This window comes from Osmia lignaria, chromosome 12 (assembly GCF_051020975.1).
Source record: "Osmia lignaria lignaria isolate PbOS001 chromosome 12, iyOsmLign1, whole genome shotgun sequence".
In the NCBI taxonomy this organism is placed as follows: Eukaryota; Metazoa; Arthropoda; class Insecta; order Hymenoptera; family Megachilidae; genus Osmia; species Osmia lignaria.
The window spans coordinates 4746918-4769016 of NC_135043.1; the positions used below are offsets into that span (position 1 = coordinate 4746918).

Sequence of the window (22099 nt, forward strand, 5' to 3'; positions counted from 1 at the left end):
CGGATCCTGGAATTAGAAGCAGACTATTGCTGCGTGATTCGACCGAGAACACTCGCGACTGTCTTAAAATTTCTATTCAATTAAAGATTTCATATCTTGTCGCTATCGATCAATAATTCCCTGAAGGATAAAAAGATATAAAGAGAAACAGTAACGCTATGGAATAACGAGCAACCCGACGAGCCATTTCAAGGAATACTCGGAACCTTCTCATTTTTTTCTTTACTTATACGTTCAGACCGGAGTTTCCTCGTCTGCTTTAGCGCGATACAACAGTTCTCAAAAATATTGCTTCGCGGTTTTTCCCCGAGGGTTGGCGCGTACAACCGCGTCGAAACACGCTGAATATTCCAGGACGAGTATTCCGCGGCTGCATTAAGTATTCTTTTACGTACGAATTCTGCATACAAAACGACACCGTTCGCCGAGCGACGTTTTATTCATAACGTTTACGTTATTCTACCATGCCTCAACAGAAACGAACGGTTGACGAGAGGGAAATCGATTCCCGTTTGTACGAAAGGAAAAAGACACGAAATAACGTTTCCTTTGTTCTTGCCTGAACGTCGATTCACTGTATCTTTTAATACAGTTTGAAGAAACGAGAGAAAATACCCTGATCAATGCACCGAAAGCAATCAGAGATAAAAAGAGATAAAATAAACGAAGAAAGACTTGTTCGAAATTAAAAGTGATTTCGATAGAAATGTTTTCCCTAGTAAAAGCTCCAGTCTCGAATGGGTTTAAAATCCGACTCGACGTATCTCGTGCTATGTTTTGGAATATAACCGATGAATAGACACTCCCTGTCGGAGGTTGTCCTAAATTTTCCACGGCTATGGACCCGCTGGTGATGGCCACGGAAACATCTACGCGAAAGAACCGTTGGCCGTAGGCGACAGAAGGTCTAGGATCGGTGCTGCGTCTCTGTACAGCGAAAAAAGCTGCTCTCTCTACGGGGGATTTTCACCTACACCTTCATATACACGGGTGAAAATACTTCGCAAGCCTCGGGCTACGGTACATCTATCGACGGCCCTTTTCACCCTCGCGAACTTTTACCAGCAAAAGCAGTCGTCTCGTTTCGCGAACAACCAGAAGAACCCGCCTGCTTTCGGTGAAAGGTAGGATTAAGCTATCGGTGCATCTACCTTCGCGAAGGTTTGTGGAAAAAAAAAAGGAGAAAGAAATGTTGAAAGGGAAAATTGCAGAGGATGGTCAGTTCGTTAATTTCGTATGGTCGATTGCAGCCGATGGACCACGAAATTGGTAATTATCCCTGGCTACGATTGCCCGATGTTTTCGTTTTTAATTGATCGGCTGACCGATTAAAAGCGGCTTATCGGTGATCAATGACACGGAACGTGAACTTTGGATATTTAAATCGTTGAGGAAAGTTTGGAAACACGGCAAAGAGGACATAAGGGGGGTGAAAATCGAAAGACTATCCTGCTCGAATAATGCCACGCTTTTTTAACCCCTCTTAAATCCTGTTCGCGTAAGCCTACGCATACATCGATGCATTATCGAGCTAGTCTCCTATGGGACATTGGATTCTCGTTGGAAAAACTTTGTGGAAAAACTGGAACACTGTTTGATCCTCGATGACGCAGTGTACGACGTCTTCGGTCGCGATAAGGTAAATCTGTGCTTTCCAAGCTCTCGGATCAATCGAATGAGCCTCCATTTTTTCCCTCGATCCTGTGCTAATGTTTGCATAATGTACGTGATAAATCCTCCTCTCTGGATCACGGATTAACGAACGCGAGCTGGTTGCATGGAAACCTGATGCTTGTTTATCGTCGATCGTTCCAGCATCGATGATCGTTAATGCGACAAAGTTTGTTAAACACGATAACTTTACGTGATCGACGATAAAAAGTAATTTAACTGTCAGCAGTTTATAAAAGTGACATTTTCTATATAGCGATGTGTTAACACGTATAAATAGAGAAAGTAAGGGGTTGTCTGTCAACTATCGTAATTCCTGTCGACCCTTCTTCAAACCCTTCCATCTCCTTTCGTACAAAAGATAGGTATTCGACCAATACACTGAGAAAACCTGACGAAAAACGGTTATCTGGCTGGGCAAGAACGGATTCCTTTCAACAAAGACGCCTAGCCAATCCATTCGTGGAACCCATTGTGATTCTTCGGGAACCACGAGGTCTCACCTTTGCAAGCCACCTGGCTATTCAGTGGAAGACAGAATAAAAGTTCGATCGAACTTCGATCTCTTTCAAGTAACTAAATCGACCGTTTCGGGATACAATTGAGGAGAATTATTTGTTCGTAAATGTAAATCAAACAATCGTGTCGTAGTCGAAAGCTGTTAAGTTTCCTTTTCAAGGAAAATGTAGAAAAGAATTCTTATTTTCTCTAATCGTTTCAAACAGCAAGAACAGAGTATTCCTCTTAAAAGCTACCTCTAATTCTCTCCGAATGCAGTGACAAACCAAGATACCTTGGGCCGGTGTTCGCTCTAATATCCTTCCACGCGAATTTCTCCGTGAAAACGCAATAAGCGTCTCTGTTAGCGTGCAATTCCGCGAGAACGAAGAACGCGTCGTCCATGGAAAAACGTTCTTTGCCCACTTTGCCAGACATCGTTAACCACGACGACTTTCATCCAATTTCCCCTTGTCTCGAAGAGAACTCCGGTCCATGACACGACTTGCGGCTACCACTTAAATCGAAGTGCTCGTTCGACCCACGAGAGACCAATTGTAGGCCTCTGGATCGACAGCATCCTGATAGCCACCACCCAACCTCCCGACCATCGCGACTAATTTTCCTTCGCATCTTTCAGAAACGTCCACTTTCCTAAGGGGTCGTGTATCGTTCTCTTTGAAATCTTCGGCATGAATTGAATTAGTTTGGAACCTTTCTTTTTTATCGCAACCGAAAAGCAACACTGGGCTTGGTTTTGAAAAAATTATTTTCTTTTGTTTCGGGTTCACCCTGTGACAATAATAATTTATTATAGTTACTATAATTACTCGTTAAAATTTGGCAATAATTAATGGCTGATATTTTTTTTATTTGAAAATAAGCTATATTTGTTGAGGTCGTGAAAAATAAGAGAGAAGGTGGGAAATTGGAAGCGTGGCCCTTGGGATTCATAGTCGTTGACCTTATCTACTTCCCCACTGTCACACCGCTGTCATCCCTCCCTCTAAGATTTCTTTTATTGGATATAGAAGTTCCAACCCCATGTATTTGAATTGAAATTTATGGGATTTAGATTTTTAACCCAATTTCATCCAAACAGCTCCTTTCAAATCATAACCCACCCCTTTCAATCTTTTCAATTAAGAATGTTTGAAAAATTAACTACCCTCTTTTTCCTGCTTTTAACATTTACCTTCTTTCAGTAAAACTGAATTCGCAGTATATTTTACGTTTCGTAAAATGAGAAAATAATTTGCTAACGCTAGGACGAGTTGGGGATATATTTCGCTGTAGAAATGGCGCAGGATGAAAAACGGATCTCTGTTACGAGAATTTAGCGCGTGTACTTAAATAACAACAATGCACACACGAATCTCGTGTTTCAAAGAGTATCTACATTTCAACGAGCACGCTCGTGTTAACGCGACGAGAGAGCTAGCGAGCAGCTGAAATTGCTGGATTAAATTTATTTTGGCCTCGTAACTCGGACAAACCGCAGCCAGTACACGACGACGAGTCGTAACGGTGGCTGTGGTATTGGTCGCGAGAATAAAAATGGTAAAAAAGGAACGCTGATTAAATTTAAATGGCTCTTGATGCGAGGTCAATCAAAATTATTGAAGAGGAAAAAATAAAAATTTGAATGTAGCACTGTGAAACATTCGAAATGAAAGGATGTACCTATAACGTTGACGAATACAAATAACAACAAATTGTTTCGGCTTTAAATGACATTCTGCAAAGTAATTTCTTTGCCTGTTTGTTCTTTCGCAGTTAATTCATAACCCAGCTGCCACTGAAATGAACAATTACGCACAAACGAGCAGAGCTTGTATACGTTAAATTAAATTCTTTCCGGTTTAATTATACATGAATCCTACATTTTATCCCTATAAAAATGGATCACCGCAATAACAATTATTAAACAGGATAAAAATATTATTTTTTACTCAGAACACAAAAGATAAATTATGCTCCAACTTTCTATCTGCTAAACGCATCAAAATGACCTATCTATCTGATCGTCTTCTAAAAATCTTAAAAATTCCTTGTAATAATTTTTAACGACCGAGCGGAAGAGAGGAATGTCAAAAAGTTCACCTCTGGGTCGTTTGAAATATTAATTCATAAAAAGGCAGAAATTCGCAACGAGGAGGACTGGTCGGTTGGGTTGATCGACAAAGGGGAAGATTTTCTGCGTGCACGCGTTGCCACGACGCGAGACCGAGAAGGGTGACAGGAAACGCTCGCGCAGCTTCCGGCCGTGGCGTGCAGAGCAGCAGAAACCACAAAAGGAAAAGTTGAATGCGAAATGTCACGAAGCGACCACGATACGCCCCGTTGCGTAAAGCAAATTTCCTCGCTTCTGTCGACGATACCGCCAGTCTCCCCAACGACCACTAGCACCACGTTCCACGGGAACAATAGGCGTTATACGTCTCGATTTCGCAGCTCCCGTGGACGTTTCCACGCGAACAGATAGAAGATCTACATGGAAGACCGCATATACCTCTTCCGCATTGTGATATTTCTTGTCGCGCGAAGAACGCCAACCGAGCGATCTCCATCTCCTCTGAGGAACGATTCGTAAAATTCTTCTGTATCGTCACATTTCCTCCCAACAGAAGATCATGATTTTGAAAATAAAACTACTGCATTAACTGAAATCGTGCAATTGGAGGCACAAATCTGATAAGTAGAGTTTGGCAGTAGTAAAGGTAAAGGATAAGTCAGACGAAAGTTTCCAGCGCCAAGAGTCTCTATTTTTCACGAATTCTTTTCAGAAAAAAACTCTGATAGACGACCAGAGAGAAAAAAGAAAGGAGTTTCCAATAAGCAAAAGTAAGAAACGGTGTTGGTAACAGAGTGAAGAATGAGGTAGTGTTCTGCAAAACAAAAACGTGCCTGGGAAGAGAAGAAAGAATCGAGTATACGGGAGAGCAGCGACATTTAAGAGTAAAAATCGTTATTTTCAGACCGAATGAATTGAAAAGTACTAAGTTACAGGGTTACACGAAGCTTCATAAATCCCCTTTCCTCGTTCTCTGATAGAATTCGAAATTGCCCTTTTTCGGAGTTGCAAAGCTTCCTAAAGACTTTCAGAGTCCTTCCGGGGCTGCTTAATGGAGTCTCGAGTTGTTCTTTCCCGGAGATATTAATTTATCGTAGAAGGAACGTCGTCCGAGTCGCGAAAGAAGATTAAATACAGCGTCTTATCCGCGACACCGTTGATATTCTTTTCGCAGTTCTCCTTAAGGAGGAAGAAAAAGAAGAGGAACTTATTCTACGATTAATATGAAACGTGATTCAAGAGGCTCGAATTCGATTAAAACTCGTGTCTATTATTCCAATAAGTTTTCAAGCTTCTTTTATTAGATTTTAAGCTTCAAATTGGTATGCCATGAAATTTTACGGTAATTAAAAATTTTCTCTTTGGAAAAATATCAGCCATTTGATATGCAAAAACCTAACATGGGAGCAGGTTCCGCGCCAGCTTCCGGCATATCTCCATCAATATGAAGCTTTCCGGTGATTACATAATAAAGTAAACATCGTTTTAACCCCTTTAGCCAGCTCTATCGAGCGTCGCTCGAATTAGCCCGATGCAAGTCATGTAAATTAACCCAAGCCACAACTCAGAAGGGAAGCAGGCCTATTCCCTCGCGGCTACTGGCTACGGAATGGAATATTTGAAATATTGGCTGCTCTCTGACCGCATCCGCCACTGACCCAACCCCTTTTTACGCTACCAATTCGAGGGTCGTTCGTGCTCGAGATTCTTGTTGTTTCAACGCGTGTTTCAACGCCCGGATGAAATTTCATCATCGATTATTTATCCATCCACAAATGCGATATCATTGCGAGCAACGAACATTTCAATAACGTAACGTGGTTTACTTAACAAGTGAAAATAAATTCAATACTCGTGGAAACCTTCGTTCCATTGATGTGTTTGTTGAAAGTAACCATACCAAGGGAGGCGTATCGAATTGATGAAGATAATTAGATGGATGTAATTATGAAACGTTGCTTTGAGTTACCTTTGTGCTTCTATCTTTATACTTTTGTCACAGGAAAATAATTAACGAAGCGACTGTTATGAAAGTCGCAATCACTGATGCAATAAAATAGTCTTTGACATGCAGAAAAAGATTCATTTTATGTCTGAGACACGTTAGATGAGAAAATTTTATTGTATATCTCGTCACGATTTGAATGCACGATACGTAAACATGGTACGTCGAGCAGGAGGATTTATTAAAATTGATATCCCTCGGTATCTGTTACAAATTTATGAGATACACAATGATGGAAGATCAGAGACGCCCCCTTTTGTGATTGAAGCCAATTATGGTTAAAGAGATGCTCCATCATCCTTAGCGAGGGGAAGCGACAGAAACATCCATTCCTGTTCCGCAATCTTGACAGAAACGGGATAGGGCTGCGACTGCAATCGGTCAATGTTTAATCTGAATAAAAAAAAATCGATTCGAATATTCCATCAACAAGCCACAAAGTGTCCTATTAGTATTTTCCATGGTGACTGTTTGGCAAATGGAAGACAATTCAATTTCTGTTTTCGCTACTGTTGGGATATAGTTAAAATTGTATACTCTTATATACATCGAGCGGAAAATTCTCGATTCGCTGAATGTAGAATCTCGAAATAAGATTTGACGTTGCAACGAGGGAGGGCAAGAAAAACGAGCCGGAAGTAGACGAGCAATTTTCTGAATAACTCGATTTACCAGCCGGACGAAGTCTGCGACCTGGCAGCAATGATGTATCGCTTTATAACAAAGAGAATTTATCAATGTCAATTTGTCGCACTGGTAACTACACAGTCCTCTAACGGTGCATGTCGCGTGAGGAAGGGTGGAAAGAAAGAAAAGAACGGGTGGAAAAAGAAACACAAGCGACGGAGGCGTGCTTAATTTTCGCCCCATGACATTATCGCTCGACTGTGTGAAGATGCGATAGAACGGCGATTAATTACCAGCCTTGTCGGTCATTTGTTTCGTACTCTTGTCTCGAAGAATTTGATTCAAGTAGAGTGAACGTTAATATAGTATACCATAAAATATCGAAGAATTTATTGAAACATTAGAAAAGGACTGTTCACCCCTGCAGCTGTTAACTCGAGAAATAATTACAAGCTTATGAAACACTTTCACAGGAGAAATACGTAAAAGTGTTAAGCAGAATGATTGATGAATTTTAAATCGAGTTATTGCATTATCTTGTTGCATCCAAGCGTGTCGAGATATGTAGAGCATGATGAAGAGGTAGGAAGCTGAAAAAAAGAAAAATAAACGGACGACGAGGGAAGAGGAAAATCGATGTTCAATATTGCAAATAATTATCCATATAATAAAACAACAACGATACACTGTTGGTGACCTAGTAAATATAACAAGATGATAGAAACATTCGTTTTTCAAACATTCTATTCTACCTGTCCGCGTATCGACCGACTCGTTCTACTTGTCAAACCAAGCCGTTGTTGCTGTATTCTACTCGCCCATCCACATATCGTTCTGTTCTACTCGGCAAGTCAGATACCGAGAATAGTTTCACTATTCTCGTCTGATAATACCCCGGCCTATTCTCCTTCCGTTCCACTTTTCCACCTCTATGCAATCGCTTATTACAATACCTGTAGCTTATCGGACCAACGCTCTTAGTTATACATTATTATTTAATTCTTTGGCTAGCAGATGGAAAATCCAGGCGATACGACTGAAATAACGTAAAGTACGAAATGGCAGTTAATGTCTGGATTTGCGGTTAGCCAAAGGGTTGATTCCCGATTCAGTAGGATAAAACCGAAATCGTCCATCATCCCGCGCGTACATTTACACACGATTTTCCTCTCGAACACGAAATTAATGCCGTGCAAACGACCGAACTTGCAGTCAGCCCTTTGGATGTGAAGATAATCGGATCGAACCAGCCGTTGTCCGCGGGCAAGAGGTACGAGCTGGTGTGCACCACTTCCGGCTCCAGGCCACCAGCCACGGTTACATGGTGGAGAAACGAGCAGCGTTTAGTCGAATCCAAGGAGAGCGTAAGTAGAGACTCGCGCAGAACAATATGGGTCGTACGGTGGCGCATTAATCCGTCTGGTTATTCCCTGGCCGAACGTAAATCGAAACCGCCCCCTTTATATCACTGAAATATCTCGCCTGCTATTACAACCAACGCGTAGTATTATATAAATAAAAAGGATGAAAATTGAATTTAAAAAAAGCAATCTTGTCGAAATTCCGCTTTCTCTTGAAATTCCCGTTGCACGAATACTGGATGTGATTTGTCAGCAGTGAAAAAGGGGTGGCGCTGGATTCGATTTACTATCTCCAGGGCGCGCGTTCAATAGAACTTGTAATCCTACTTGAACGCGATCATAGCCTTAAAGGAGCCGTAAAATAGGCGTTCCCGTACGCGTTGTATTGTGTCCTGTTGTGTAGTTTGCGCGATAGCGTGAGAGGATATCGTTATCGAGGAGGGCCACGTTAAAAGCCCCATTAGACGACGAATAATTTAAATCAAAGCGAATCGGCGACGCGATAACGCTACTCCAGTTGCGTAATTAAGGAAATTAGTGCGTGCCGTTTGAGAATACGGTGAATCCGATTAATTAGAGATGAAGGTTCTTTGACGACTGGGAAGGATTTCACAGACAATTGCTGCGAATTCTCGTAATTCAACCACTTTGTTCTGTAAATTTATCTACTAATTTCACTGCTCGTCGATTTGGATAGAGAATATTTCTAAGGGATGTAAATACGTTTGCGCGAAAGCGAAACGAAAAATACGAAACTTCCCAAACTATAAGATTACATGAAGAGGAAGATGAAGAGAAAAAAAGAAGTGATCTCGTTTTCTTCAGCGTAGTCCTATAGATTATACTTCCTCCTCGTATTTTTTCTTACGCCCCATCCTCTTTTGTTTAACTTTCTTATAAAAGTAAAGGAGAAAAAAGGGGCCAACGTTATTCGAACTATATTTTCTCCATTTTCCTTCTTGACAACCGTTTCCTTTTTTTTTAAGGCCGCTTTCCCATTGGTTCCTCTTCAATTTTCACCCTCAAATATTTGTGTCTCGATGAGATAACAGGTAAACGTGGACATTTAGTTTGATTTTCAAGTAATCTTAGATTGAACCTTGAAATTAATATTCTGTTTACTTTGATAAAATCGAACGAGAAAGATAAATATAGAACATAATTTTCCTCTTTGAAAAGAGCATTTCCAATGAAAGACCGGTTCGATGGGAACGCGGTTAATGATAACATATTGCTCTATTATCATGGAAGACGATGATGGGGGAAAAAGTAGCGGTGAAGTTTCGTAATTTCTCCTAACGATAAATCACCGGATACTGTTCTTCGTCTACTTCTTCTTCTTCCTCGTCAAAATATCACTCGTACACAGACGTAACAAATAATTGAATCAGCGAAGGAATTTCATAGCAAACTGGCATTGATCAACGTCAACATTTCTGCCTTTTTATTCGTACTATCCCTGAAGAATATAGAGCGAGGTCCCAGATATACTTAAACGAAAGAGACACAAATATATCGCATAATAGTTGATAAATTAGAGTAAGAAGGAGAAGAAAATTGGAAGGCTTCCTTGTTCTTGTGATACAGATACAGGTCAATTTTCTCAAGTTTCTCGTCGTAAAGTGTACCATAAAACTAAACAGATCCGTTGGAAACTACCAAAGTCTATGGACACTTTAAACTAAGGGAAACTCTAAACTAACCCATTTCCGGAGAGTAACACGCTCATAGCGTGCTATTTCTAAGCCTACCGTGGCCCGGACCAAACCTCATTACACCCGGTGCCTCAACTTTATCGTTCGAGACTAGAAAAGAACCTTGTAAAACAATGTTGTAGAAATAAACTCGGTTTCTCTTCTGTCTTCCAAATTGACGTTTTGCATCTGCCACGTGTGGATGCAATTTTGGAAAAGGAACGGGGACAGCTGACGTGATGAAAACGAAATTGAACGCGAGGAAGAGACGGATGCTGAAGTTATCATAATACATTGTTGCAGACGTCGAGCGATGGGAACACGACCACCAGCATCTTATCTTTCATGGCGACCAAAGCAGATGCTGGCAAACACTTGTCGTGTCGAGCTGAAAATCCAATTATGGGAACCGAGCCGATCGAGGACGGCTGGATGCTCGAGATACAGTGTAAGTGTATTAAAGATAAAATTCGAGAGGTGATAGACTTTTTTTTTTTACATGGGGAAAATTTTCCAAAGACACCTCCAGCTCTCCTGGGGAGGAGCTGGAGGTAGTGCGGCATTTTTCCCGCTAAAACCCCCACCATAGGTCCCGGTACCTCTGAAGAACACACCGGGATCCCCCCACCCCTGGCGCCCCTATTTCGGGGGAAAGGTGTTGACAAACATGCAGAACCGTGTTCTTCGTCAGTTACGATTACTTCGTTGAACCTGTAACTTATCGAGGCCGACCTTCGGTTCGCAGACACGCCGGAAACGCGGATACAACTGGGCACATCGTTGAACCCCAACGCCATCCGGGAGGGCACCGATGTCTACTTCGATTGCCTGATTCACGCCGAACCTCCGGTTTACAAAGTGGAATGGCGACACTTGGTGAGTTACGCTTTAGGAAATTTCTTTTTCATTCTTAAGTCACAGAGTTACCGAAACTCGCGTTTCTTATTCGAACAAAATAACGACACTTTTCTATCGAGACTTTTCCAGTTCGCGTTACAGCTTTCGTTCGCCTCTCTTTCTTAGATTTCCGACGCAAACAAGTATCCGCGTGTCTTTTCATCTCGCGAAACTAATTTAAACAAAGTCTGTTTCCCGGGGATCAAAAAGTTTCATGGAAGTGGCCCATTTCCGAGGGTGTACCCGAGGCTTCCAAAAAGTTCGCGCGCTTACGAGTCTCGCGCGAGTCGCAAGAATCCGACCGTCAGCCTATTAGTAGAAAAAAAACGGGACACACAAACTTCCGGCGAGCAGGGTATTCAAAGTTCCGTGATAACTTTGATCTGTAGGATACCGGCGGAATAATTATGGTGTTTCGTCTCGGGAACCGTTCACTAGACTCCTGGGTTCTATATTCTCAGATCTTGTATACATATATCGACAAGGCCCGTGATGGAGCACTTGCGAGAAAGGATGGGGTTACACGCGTGACACCTTGCGGCCATCACAGGAAAGAGGCCTAGGCGCCGGGACGCCATGCTCCGCTCATAAGCCCCACATATCGTGAGAATCTTGTATATTCGAACGACTCCATATACTGGAGAGACGTACATGTATTTGCATGGAGATATTTCCCATGGGCGGTGAAATTTAATGACAACGTCCTATACTTGGAATTGCATTCTAACGCGATAGAAAACTTGTTTCTCTGTTGATATTCTCAGATACTTGAACTTTCAAATAATAAATATACTATTACTAATCTAATAATGATTAGTGGTAATTCTCTGTTCCAGGGTAAAACTCTTCACCACAACGTCACACAGGGTATCATAATCAGCAACCAGAGCCTGGTATTGCAAGGTGTCGACCGGAAAAGCGCAGGAAATTACACCTGTGTCGGATACAACACAGAAGGGGACGGAGAAAGTTCTCCGTTTTATTTAAACGTAATGTGTAAGTGTTAAAAGACGTAACTACCGTAATGTAAGATATAATATAAATTATTCGAACGATTCTAACGATGATTCCAGTCGCGCCCACGTGCAAACCGAATCAGACGAAGGTGCACGGGGTGGCTAAACAAGAAAAGGCAAACATATCCTGCCAAGTGGACGCGAATCCAGCCGAGGTTCAATTCCGTTGGACCTTCAACAATTCCGCCGAGAGTATCGACGTGGCTGCCGGTCATATCGCCAGGGCCGGCACATCCTCGATCGTTTCGTACACACCCATGACGGAATTGGATTACGGCACGTTGCTCTGCTGGGCCACCAATCCAATTGGACATCAACAAGTGCCCTGCGTCTATCACATCATACCGGCCGGTGAGGTATCTTTATGTGGTAATTCGATCATGGAAATTCCTGTCGGCGTGAAACTCAATATTCGGACAATGTAACGCGACGTTTCCGTTGTTCTCTTCATTTCATCGATTATAAACAGAAAGCTGATAGAAGGGAGGAAATCGTCCCTCGCACGGATTCATTTTCTCTCTCTGATTTCTTGATCGAATTTTAATTTTTCTTTAATTAATTGGTATATTGCATTTAAGAGATTCATAGAGAAGGGTTGATACTCTAAGGTTAGAGTACACTAAGGGTTGATATCCTATTTGGCTGATTAAACACTTCGATGTTTCACCGGTCTGATATTATACTCTGTTGAACTACTTGCCTGATCAGATACCGTCCCGGTCTATTCGTCTGACTAGGCAGCGACCTATTCTACTTGTCAGACCACTCGTCGCTTTCCCGGATAACAAATATTGTGAATTCTTCTAAAGTTTCAATCGCTGGATAGCGATTCAAATACTCGTTAATTATTATCAACCCTCAAGTAGTGGAATTAGGTCAGGTGGTTCATCGTCTTAAACTCATCATGGTATATTTTCGTTGCATGTGAAAAAAGGAGAGTTACAGCTTGAAAACGAACGTACAAAACGTTCTAAAGAGAACGCGTAATTAAAAAAAAATTCCTCGTTGCTCAAGCTATGCTGACTTTTCAAAAGCGACAATCCCCCAGCACGAAATCGAGGAGTTCGGGGATTAAAATGAAAGTTCGTTACGGCGTTTGTGTGCACGCGTGTATACGTGGACGAACGGCCCTTTTTTTTTCTTTTTTTAGTAACGAACGTATCCATCGATCCAGCAAAACGATCCAACGGTTGGATAACCAAAAAAGGGGAAAATAGCCCGGTTAAAAATCCTTGAATCTTCGTTAAACGCGAATCTATTTATCCGGCCAAATTTTTATTCCCGTATTTTCGCCGTGCAGCGATTCACCGTTTTTATTTCCGAATCTAATAACGCGGATATTCAGAGGGAAATGCGCCGCTAAAAGGGAGATGTCGAAAAAATGAAAGCGAAATAACCAAATGGAAAATTGTGACGCTTGATTACAGTTATCTATTGATTATCTTTGCTTATTACGAATATCAATTTATATTCCTTTGATGGCATTTTTTCAAAACATAACTAGAACGTACTTTTATTCATTAATTCGCCCTGAAAGTACGATAATAAGCACGAAAGTTTATTCCGTGCTCGTGATTTCAATGAAATTTTTTCGAGCATTTCCAAGAAAACTACATTTTCGTAGAGAGAATTTTACCTCCAAGATATTCCATATTATTAAATCAAAGCTTTTCACGAGATTTACAGATAAAGATTTGAAAAACATTCAGCTTTCTAGGATAAAGAAAGCTGTCAAGTTTTTCAACGTTATTAACGAGAAATATTTATATCGCTGGTAGATTTTCAAGCAAAGACATAATAGCCGGAAGCCCTGACAACTAAGTTTAAACAGGAGCATCCGGTCGTTGTTTGCCTTGCAATAAGGAAGAACAAGTTCTTTTTTTAACTCCAGACGGATACACAAAGTGCTGCATTATTCTTTGCTAATCTAATATTTCGAACGAAATTATTGTTGAATACGTTGCAGCCACGTGAATCGACCATTCTTTTTTCTCCTCCTCTTTTATTATTATTTTTTTAATTACTCTCCATCAGAGAACACCGTATCCATCCATTGCTTCGATCCATTTACCGATATTGAGCATCTTTAATGCACCGGCTTCCTGTTATATTAATAGACCAGCCGTAATGAACTTTGTTCTTTATCCTTTCGCTTCCATTGAAGCTTTGAATGTCTCTTAATCGCGAAGCTATTCTCGAAACGAGGACAAATAACTTTTAACGTTATCAACGATTGTTACATTTAAGAGAGCAGAGACTTGTAATTAATATTCATTTCTAATGCATTCTGTTTTCAAATAACGCCTTAACTAAACTTCGAGAAGAAATAAATTTTTGAAACTTTTCAAATTTTCTAGAAAAGATAAATAATAAATTTTTAATATTTTCTAAGGAAATTCAAAGGAAATTTTGATACAGAAATGTATCTTTTAAACAAACAGGATTGTGGAAGTATAAAAATAGCTGGAAGCTTTCTCGTCGCGGTAAGGAAGCTTTAAAGTTCGACGACGAAGTCCATCCGTTTCGCGCACATTCGATGAAACGCGTCTAAAGTTATTGTCGAATTTACGATACGGTCGTGATTTCCTCGCCATTTGCTACGATATTTTCATTTCGCATAGAATCGCGTGGAAACTCGGAATATTATCGAGCCAGGGAAATCCACCTGTCTCTCGATAACAATTTTTGTATCGTAAACCGATGAGAACGCGATATTTCAATTATGGTCTCGTATAGAAACGAATAAAAACTTTTCTAGAATATGCTGATAATTTTATCATCGAATGATACGACATGGAAAAATAAGAAAATAAGAGGGGCTTACCTGTTTGTACCAGGTCGGCCGGATATGGTTCACAATTGCACCACCTCGAACACGTCGACGAATTCGTTTTCTGTCCGATGCGCCGAGGGTTTCAACGGTGGTTTGCCCCAATCGTTTCTCCTGGAAGTAAGGGAGAGCAACAGCCAGGAATTGCGTGCCAACCTGACATCGTCGGTGCCACGGTTCAGCGTCACCCATCTGGAGTCTGGAGCCCTTTATCAGGCGTGCATTTACGCGTACAATGACAAAGGGCGCAGCGAGGCGATGGTGGTGCAGGCTGGCACTTTGAGGCTACCAGAAAAACAATTAACGTCCGAGTCAGGTAAATGTTAATCACTTAATTTCTACCTTCTTTTTATCTTTCGTTATTTCTTTCTGAAATGCAAGAAAACAATAAGGTATTGAAAGCAGTGATCGACGAAAGATTTAGAAAATAAGTTGTTCGACAGGAGGATTTTGAATCAGAATCATAAATCGAAGTTTCCGTAATCGTATCGATTGTTCAATTGCAGAGAGACCCAGGCAGAACATTAGATTAATGCCGATGTTGAGCGTGATGATCGGTGTGGCGACGGCGTTGATCATCGTCGGGGTGATAGTGATGGTGGTGCTTAGGATTCAGCACACGCAGGTCGACGAGCAGAGCAAGTCTCAGATGGAGGATCACGGCAAACAAACGAAGACAATTCCAATCCAACGGGAGCTGAGGTTCCGCGAGGGAAGCAGTCTGCTCACGGATGAGAAACATCCTAGCAGCCCCTTCAGGAAACTCGAGAGCAGCGGTGAGATAAGCGAAAACGACGAGAAGAATCCTGATATTATACCTCAGCAAATCACTGGTTCGTACCTTTTTCCTTTCTATACTCCCAACTTATTGAATGCGACACCCTCGGAATATCAGATAAATCATGAGAAATTTTCAATTATCTTGAAACCAAGGCCTGCAGCATTTTAACAAATTATACCTTTTATTATGAAATATCAATCACGTTAAATACAGGCGACGAGCCATCCGAGTATTTGAGAAAGAGACGACTAGTGTCGACGATCGAAACATCGCCATCGAGAAGTTTACTGGAGCACTCGACGGTTACTTCCGGTCACGGAAGTTACGTCGGCTATTGCACCATTCGCAATGGTATGCCGTTGCACGAGTTCTCGAATCTGGCGACGAAACACAAAAGCGTAAGTTCAATTTGCCCTAACGCGTTCCATGATTATCCTTCCTAGACGACTTTAACCTTTCCGGCTATATCCCATTTGAAACTGAAGTTACCCTCTTTTCTCAAGTATTTTAACTCTTTCACCGGGGGGGAAAGTTGCTAAACTCGACGCTTTCTAAATGCATGTTGCATGCAAACTATGTCCGCAGTAAAGTGGTCATTCCAGCGATGGGATTCGAATCGGTTCTTAAGACGTTTTCAGATCAAAACGCGAGAGTCGAGGAAATTGAATCGGGTGTACTGTGAAAATTAAATTTACCGATAGGATGTCCTGAAACTTCCTAAACTAAAGTTGTTTGAAAAATTCCGAAACAATATCTCAAGTTCCCATCGCCAGACATTTCCACAAAAGGATTACCCGTTCCAATGCACTTGCTGGATAGAAATCCTATGAACCCGACGCATAAAGAACATCAATCATCTGGCATCGATAAACTTTAGTTCCAGCCAATAGTGGGCGACGACTATCAGAGCGGTGTCTGCACTCTACCAAGGCAACATTGGCCAAGCCAAAGCGTTCAATCAATGTCGATGACGATGAGCCCACCGATGCTATATACCAGCTTGGGAGTCGTCAGTAGAACCTGTCCAAGTGGTACATTATTGACAAAGGACGTGGAAGCAAGGATTCCCGGGCAGTGTTGCATCCAATCGCAAAAGGACGGCAAAATGAGCACCCCGATCGTCATGGCCAAGAGAGAGAGCTCGGTGTGACATTTTTCTCTTACACAGACCAGTGATCTATGAAGTATGCGTATCGATGCATCATCGATGATGATATTTCTCCTCGGATACGCAATCGACGACCGAAACATCGCTGGAATGTATGGATAGATAATAAAGAATGTTTTTGCAATTCTTGCTGCCCTTTGGTTCGTCGTAATTATTAGTATACAGGAACTTTTTCCATCCTGTACGATGATCTTCTTTCACTCATCATTTCATCGAAACGTATCATTTCTATCCACTGGAATAATCGATAATATACTTTCCTACGTTTTCTCATTTATTATTTGATCTTCGAAACGAATGAACCGCCAGAGAAATAATTTATTTCTGATAGATAGGGTGATGTGTAATTGTTATTTCTTCGGTAATTATACAGGGTGTCTAATTGTATTCAATTTTTATTTCAAAATCAAATTATTCTTTTTCTTATCAGTTGATGTTTGCAATGAACGCCCTGTGCATCGTTCGAGGATCGTTGAATGACATTCGACAGTCGCGTGTAGGAAATAAACGCGAAGTACGTAATCGGTGCACGCAATCGGAAAACGAGGCCGGTTTATTTCGAACGAATTTATTTTCTTCCCCTTTACGCGATAACCTCGCAACTTGTAAGTCTCTCTCACTCTCTCCCTCTCTCTCTGTCTCTCTCTCTCTCTCTGTTCGATCAAGTGCCCTTTTTACATTGAACGGACGATTCTCGAGCCACCGTGTTTGCGAATGTGAAAAAGAGAAGAAAAAAAAAATGAATTAGCAGATTTGTGAAAGGCGTGCGTGTGCAGTTTGGGAACGAATTACCGCTAGAAAATAAACTTTATTATACATATGCACGTGTTTCTCGCGTGCTGTACATATTATCTTGAATACGGAGGATATTTTATACAGATTGCTAGTATTTAAAGAACAAAAAGAAACAAAATAAGAGCGAGCGAAAGAGGAATGAGAGGAAATAATGTTTATCCCAACTTTTACTATGAATAATAAAGAAATGAAGAAAAAAAAAAGATTGTACAATTCGTCTAGTCGATGTAAGTATAAATAATGTATAATTGCGTCAAATCAAACCTAGCCAGAATAACGTGCACTGAGGATGTTCTATGAATTCAAAAAAAAAAAAAAGGTTCGTCATGTTCGCAGTCAATGGGAACAAGAAATTTTTCTGTGTGTGTGTATATGTTCGATGTTCGTACCAGGATAAAGGTAATTGGGAAACGAGGACACAGTGACATATCGTACAGCTTTTCCATCATCGAAATTAACCCGAGAGTTAAAGAAAGAACGAACACGCATAAAAGAGAAAGAGGAAAGTATGAATAGAGAGATATATATATACCGGTTGTTTTTCGTCAGTATACAGTATTCTGGATTTCATTGTACGATTAAGTATCTGTATAATGTATAAAGTAACGATTCCCTTCGGAGGAATGAATGAAAGGATATGCGATTGTTCTTCTACTATTGTCTTTAACAAAGCGATAAATGAATCCAAAGTTTGTTGTAAATATATATATCGAGAGTTAGACGTTCATTCGAGATCCTCTAGATGAATGTGTTCTTTTGAAACGCTAATTAGTCGTTAAGTTTTATCCTCGGAGACACGGTGTCTGACTGTAATGTTTAAAAGAAGAAATGAAAAATTGAAAAAAAAAAGAAGAAGAAGAAGAAGACGCGTATGAATCTCGTTATTTATTATTGCCATTGATGGAATTGATGTCGGCGCGTAGCCAGTGTACTAACGGGAACCTCGATAATCGTTACGAAAAATCGCCTATTTCTTCTCGTATTTCAAGTAATTCATGCCACGACGAAGAGTACAAGGAGATACCCGACGACGATCAAACGACACGAATAAAGTCACGAACGCATACTGCCATACGGTCTTTTGATAATTTATTCGAGTACTATTGCAAACGATTTACAATGTTCAACGTTGCTCGCATCATCGGTTCGATGTCCAAGTCTGAATTCATTTTATCTATGGAAGTATCATTTGAGAAGAAATTTAGTCGACGAGAACATTGGCAAGCGATTAGAAAAATGTAACATAATTATATTATTGTGAATCTTATTTCTCTTGGAATAGCTTGAATCGTAAACGAATTTAATTTTGAAGGGAAACAATGGTATAATAATGATTTTCAATGTACACTCGCGTGCAATGATGTCCCTAGAAAATCTCCTAACACTCATCTTAGGTCATAAGAGAAATCTTCCTGTTCTTGGATACAAAGAATAAAAGCTAGTGAACCAAATATGGGGAAGGAAATCAATATTTCTTCTACTTTTTCTTAATTAAACAAAGCCATCCTTGCACGCAGGTATACACCTTGCGTTGTTCGCCAATTTTCTCGCCGTCTTATAATATCATATGTATCAAAGCGTATTTTCAACATCTACGAGTCCTACCCTTTGACAAACCGACTCAACGTTAAATCAAACATGTTCACGTGTTCAAACGAGGGTGACTTGGTGAATTAGCAAGGCTTCCTTGCTTCTAGTGCTTGGATACCGACGAATCGACGATTCGATGAACGTCTTTCTCGCAACCGTCGCCGAACATGAAATCGTAGGGTGGCGGCCAGATGCTATCTGCAAGATAAATGGCTCGTTGTGCGAACAGAGAAGACTATTCTCATAGTGCAGGATCATTTGGTCAGTATCCGGCGTATCTTGTGGTCTTTGCGTGCGTGCCTTGCATCGTTAGAAAAGTTTTAATTATAATTTAGTTCTATGCTGTCTGTGCGTGAACAAATTCTTTCTATTTGAAGGAATCAGCATCGAAGCTGAACTTTTCTTACTATACTTGTTAGATACTTCCGTTACGAATGTATCGCGCATGCGCGCACGGTGAGATGAAGCGAAAGGTAGGAGAGCGTAGCGAACAAAGCAGAAGCAGCTCAGCTCGCGACCAAAGTACACGTACGATCTTGTCTCGTTATTTTTATAGTTTTTCTTTCACTAAATATATATCTACGTATAATTTGTTCTGTTCGTAACTACGAATTTATTTCATTACGCCTGAAGTTTCGGCATTCTTCTCTTTTCCGAAATCGGAAAGGAATTTACATTAACACGTTAACTGCCATGGTGGTCATATAAAACTGGCGCCTCAAATTTTATGGAGTTAAATAAATTAACAAAAAGAAGAAAAACAAACCTTGCATATTATTAGCAATATTTTAATAACGTAAGATACTAAATTAAAATTTCTAATTTGAAAGTTAACCGATCGTATTCTTAATAATTGTAGTTTTCATATACAGGGTGTTCGACAACAGGTGGGCAAAATTTTAAGGGGTGATTCTAGGGATCAAAATAAGATGAAAATCAAGAATAACGAAATAGCGTTTGCGGCTTTGTTTTCCAGTAATTATCATTTAAAAATTCGAGTAAAAAGCGCCTGAAACCTGCAATCCGCCCAGCACCGACGTCTGAACGTCAGGTCAGCAGGGGTCAGTACAGTAATCGGTGCTGGGCGGATTGCAGGTTTCAGGCGCATTTTACTCGAATTTTTAAACGATAATTACTGGAAAACAAAGCCGCAAATGCTATTTCGTTATTCTTGATTTTCGTCTTATTTTGATCCCTAGAATCACCCCTTAAAATTTTGCCCACCTGTTGTCGAATCTCCCTGTATGTTTGACTATACGCGTCCACTTCTACTGTGGCAGTAAATGTGTTAAATACATAACAAATTTCGATCATTCATTAATTGATACGTGTAAATTGTTTATTTGTTATTAAAATTCGCGCAATGACCACAATATCCAACAATACCGACCATCATTCGCACGCCATTCGCTTCGTTACCAATATATCTTACAGTAGCCAGAGATAAGAGCCAAAGAAAATCTTTTTTAGATTGTTAAGAGTACATGGAAACACCGTTTCAGCTGTATACCGCCTGTACGTCTAAACGATCGAGTCTGACCAGCTGCTTTCGCGAAAGAACAGAAAAAAAGAAATAAAAAGAACATAAAATCATTCGAACGAAGTTTGTATATGTAATTAGTTTAGCGATATCCGACACAAATTTCATGTACCCCGTAAAAGGAGACGTTTTTTTGATATTGTAAATACTCTGAAATAAATAATCGTTTTTATTCAAAGTTGCCCTTTACCCTCGCACTTCCCCTTTTGCATAAATCAAATAATAAATAAAAAGTTTGTTATTTACAGATTAAAATTAACTGCACTTAAGAAGCGAGGGAACAATTAAGAAAGCTCGTGATGTTCTTACCTTGATATAAATTAATGAATGGAACTTTGGAATGCACTTTAAGGTACTCTTCAACAGACAAAAGAATTGTAGTTTTCGCGTTCAACAGATATTCTATCACAGTGCTTTCGGGTAAAACTCGTGTAACCGCGTCTCCCATGTTGCTTACCACGTCTTGCATCGGAATTAACTTTTTTTTAAATACGAGGTAATTAATTTTAATGAAATTTATCGGCTAACTTTACGGTCTAGATTATTATAACCCTTTCGTTTTATTCTTACTTACAGAGTCATGAGCCGCATTCGAAATGCTATCGCAGAATCGATATACCTTCTTGAGACAATTGCTCACTTGCCCTTTAATATCGTCCAATTCGTATGATCTTGGGATATCGAATAACGAGGGTGGAATTGCGTATATATAAAACCATTCCGTGAAAAATCTCTGTAACCCCGAACACGCCAAGTAAGGTAATATATAGATCATTTTTTTTTTAATATACACCTCACCTGATGAGCATGATGATGAGATGGAAGAAAAATTGATTTACCAAGATCAAAGTCATGAAGACCGTATAAAACCTTGAACTGCTTGTAAATAATCTCCTCCGACGCCTATGTTAAAATTGACAAATAGTTTCAATCGAAATTTAAATTCGAAGTAATTAGCTCACTTCTAACACGTGCACATAATATTGCGGATAAACAAGGAGTAATCCAGTGATAGGGACATTAGTGTATTCTGCTTGTAAATCGTGTATTATAGATTCTATTTTCTAGAAATTATATCCATCAGTAGAAATATAAATATTTTTCTACTGTCTTATTGTTAATTTTGTTATTCATACCTTTTCCAAATTAGCATCAGTACCACCATACATCCCGATATTTACCATACGAGTTAAGTACGTAATCTATAAACGATATATACATAAATACGTTGATATTGCAGCTCTAATGAGATATAGTAATTAAGACGATAGATATCATTAAAATACAGCCTACTGTTTTATTAAGCAATGATAATGTCGTTAAAACAACTCATTGAGAGAAAATGAGATATTTAGATATATAAGTAAATGAAATAAATGATAATTAATACTAAACTCTCTTACCTTTCCAGCAGTTCGAAGATTTTTCTTCACTACGTCCAGCAAACTCTTTCTGACAGGTTCAGTCACACGTTTCATAACATATAATGTTATAAATACAGACTTTATTAATATTTTGGAAAAATAATACAGGAAAAACGCGTTTTGTTAAC

The 22099-nt window shown here is 40.1% G+C and overlaps 2 protein-coding genes across 3 annotated transcripts in view; one reads left to right on the plus strand and one right to left on the minus strand.

Moving 5' to 3' along the window:
• LOC117602717 (neural cell adhesion molecule 2) overlaps positions 1-19949 on the plus strand; it is a 141307-nt gene extending 121358 nt beyond the window's left edge. Inside the window, exons 6-14 of the mRNA XM_034321050.2 lie at positions 8088-8239; positions 10234-10378; positions 10676-10806; positions 11664-11823; positions 11901-12194; positions 14681-14989; positions 15180-15506; positions 15668-15852; positions 16332-19949. Of these exons, the coding sequence (XP_034176941.1) occupies positions 8088-8239; positions 10234-10378; positions 10676-10806; positions 11664-11823; positions 11901-12194; positions 14681-14989; positions 15180-15506; positions 15668-15852; positions 16332-16604 (1976 nt within the window). The 3' untranslated portion in view covers positions 16605-19949. The remainder of the gene's footprint in view (positions 1-8087; positions 8240-10233; positions 10379-10675; positions 10807-11663; positions 11824-11900; positions 12195-14680; positions 14990-15179; positions 15507-15667; positions 15853-16331) is intronic.
• On the minus strand, positions 19066-22076 carry LOC117602718 (testis-expressed protein 47). Of its 2 annotated transcripts, XM_034321051.2 has the most exons (7): positions 21951-22076; positions 21684-21749; positions 21510-21611; positions 21346-21450; positions 21122-21280; positions 20857-21025; positions 19066-19205 (listed from the first exon to the last, which is right to left on the minus strand). In XM_034321051.2, the coding sequence occupies exons 1-7, from the start codon at positions 22023-22025 to the stop codon at positions 19111-19113; spliced, it is 771 nt and encodes a 256-aa protein (XP_034176942.1). In that variant the 5' UTR covers positions 22026-22076; the 3' UTR covers positions 19066-19110. The 2 variants fall into 2 exon arrangements, with proteins under 2 accessions (XP_034176942.1, XP_034176943.1); XM_034321052.2 differs by lacking the exon at positions 21510-21611.
• Positions 22077-22099: the final 23 nt, after the last annotated feature.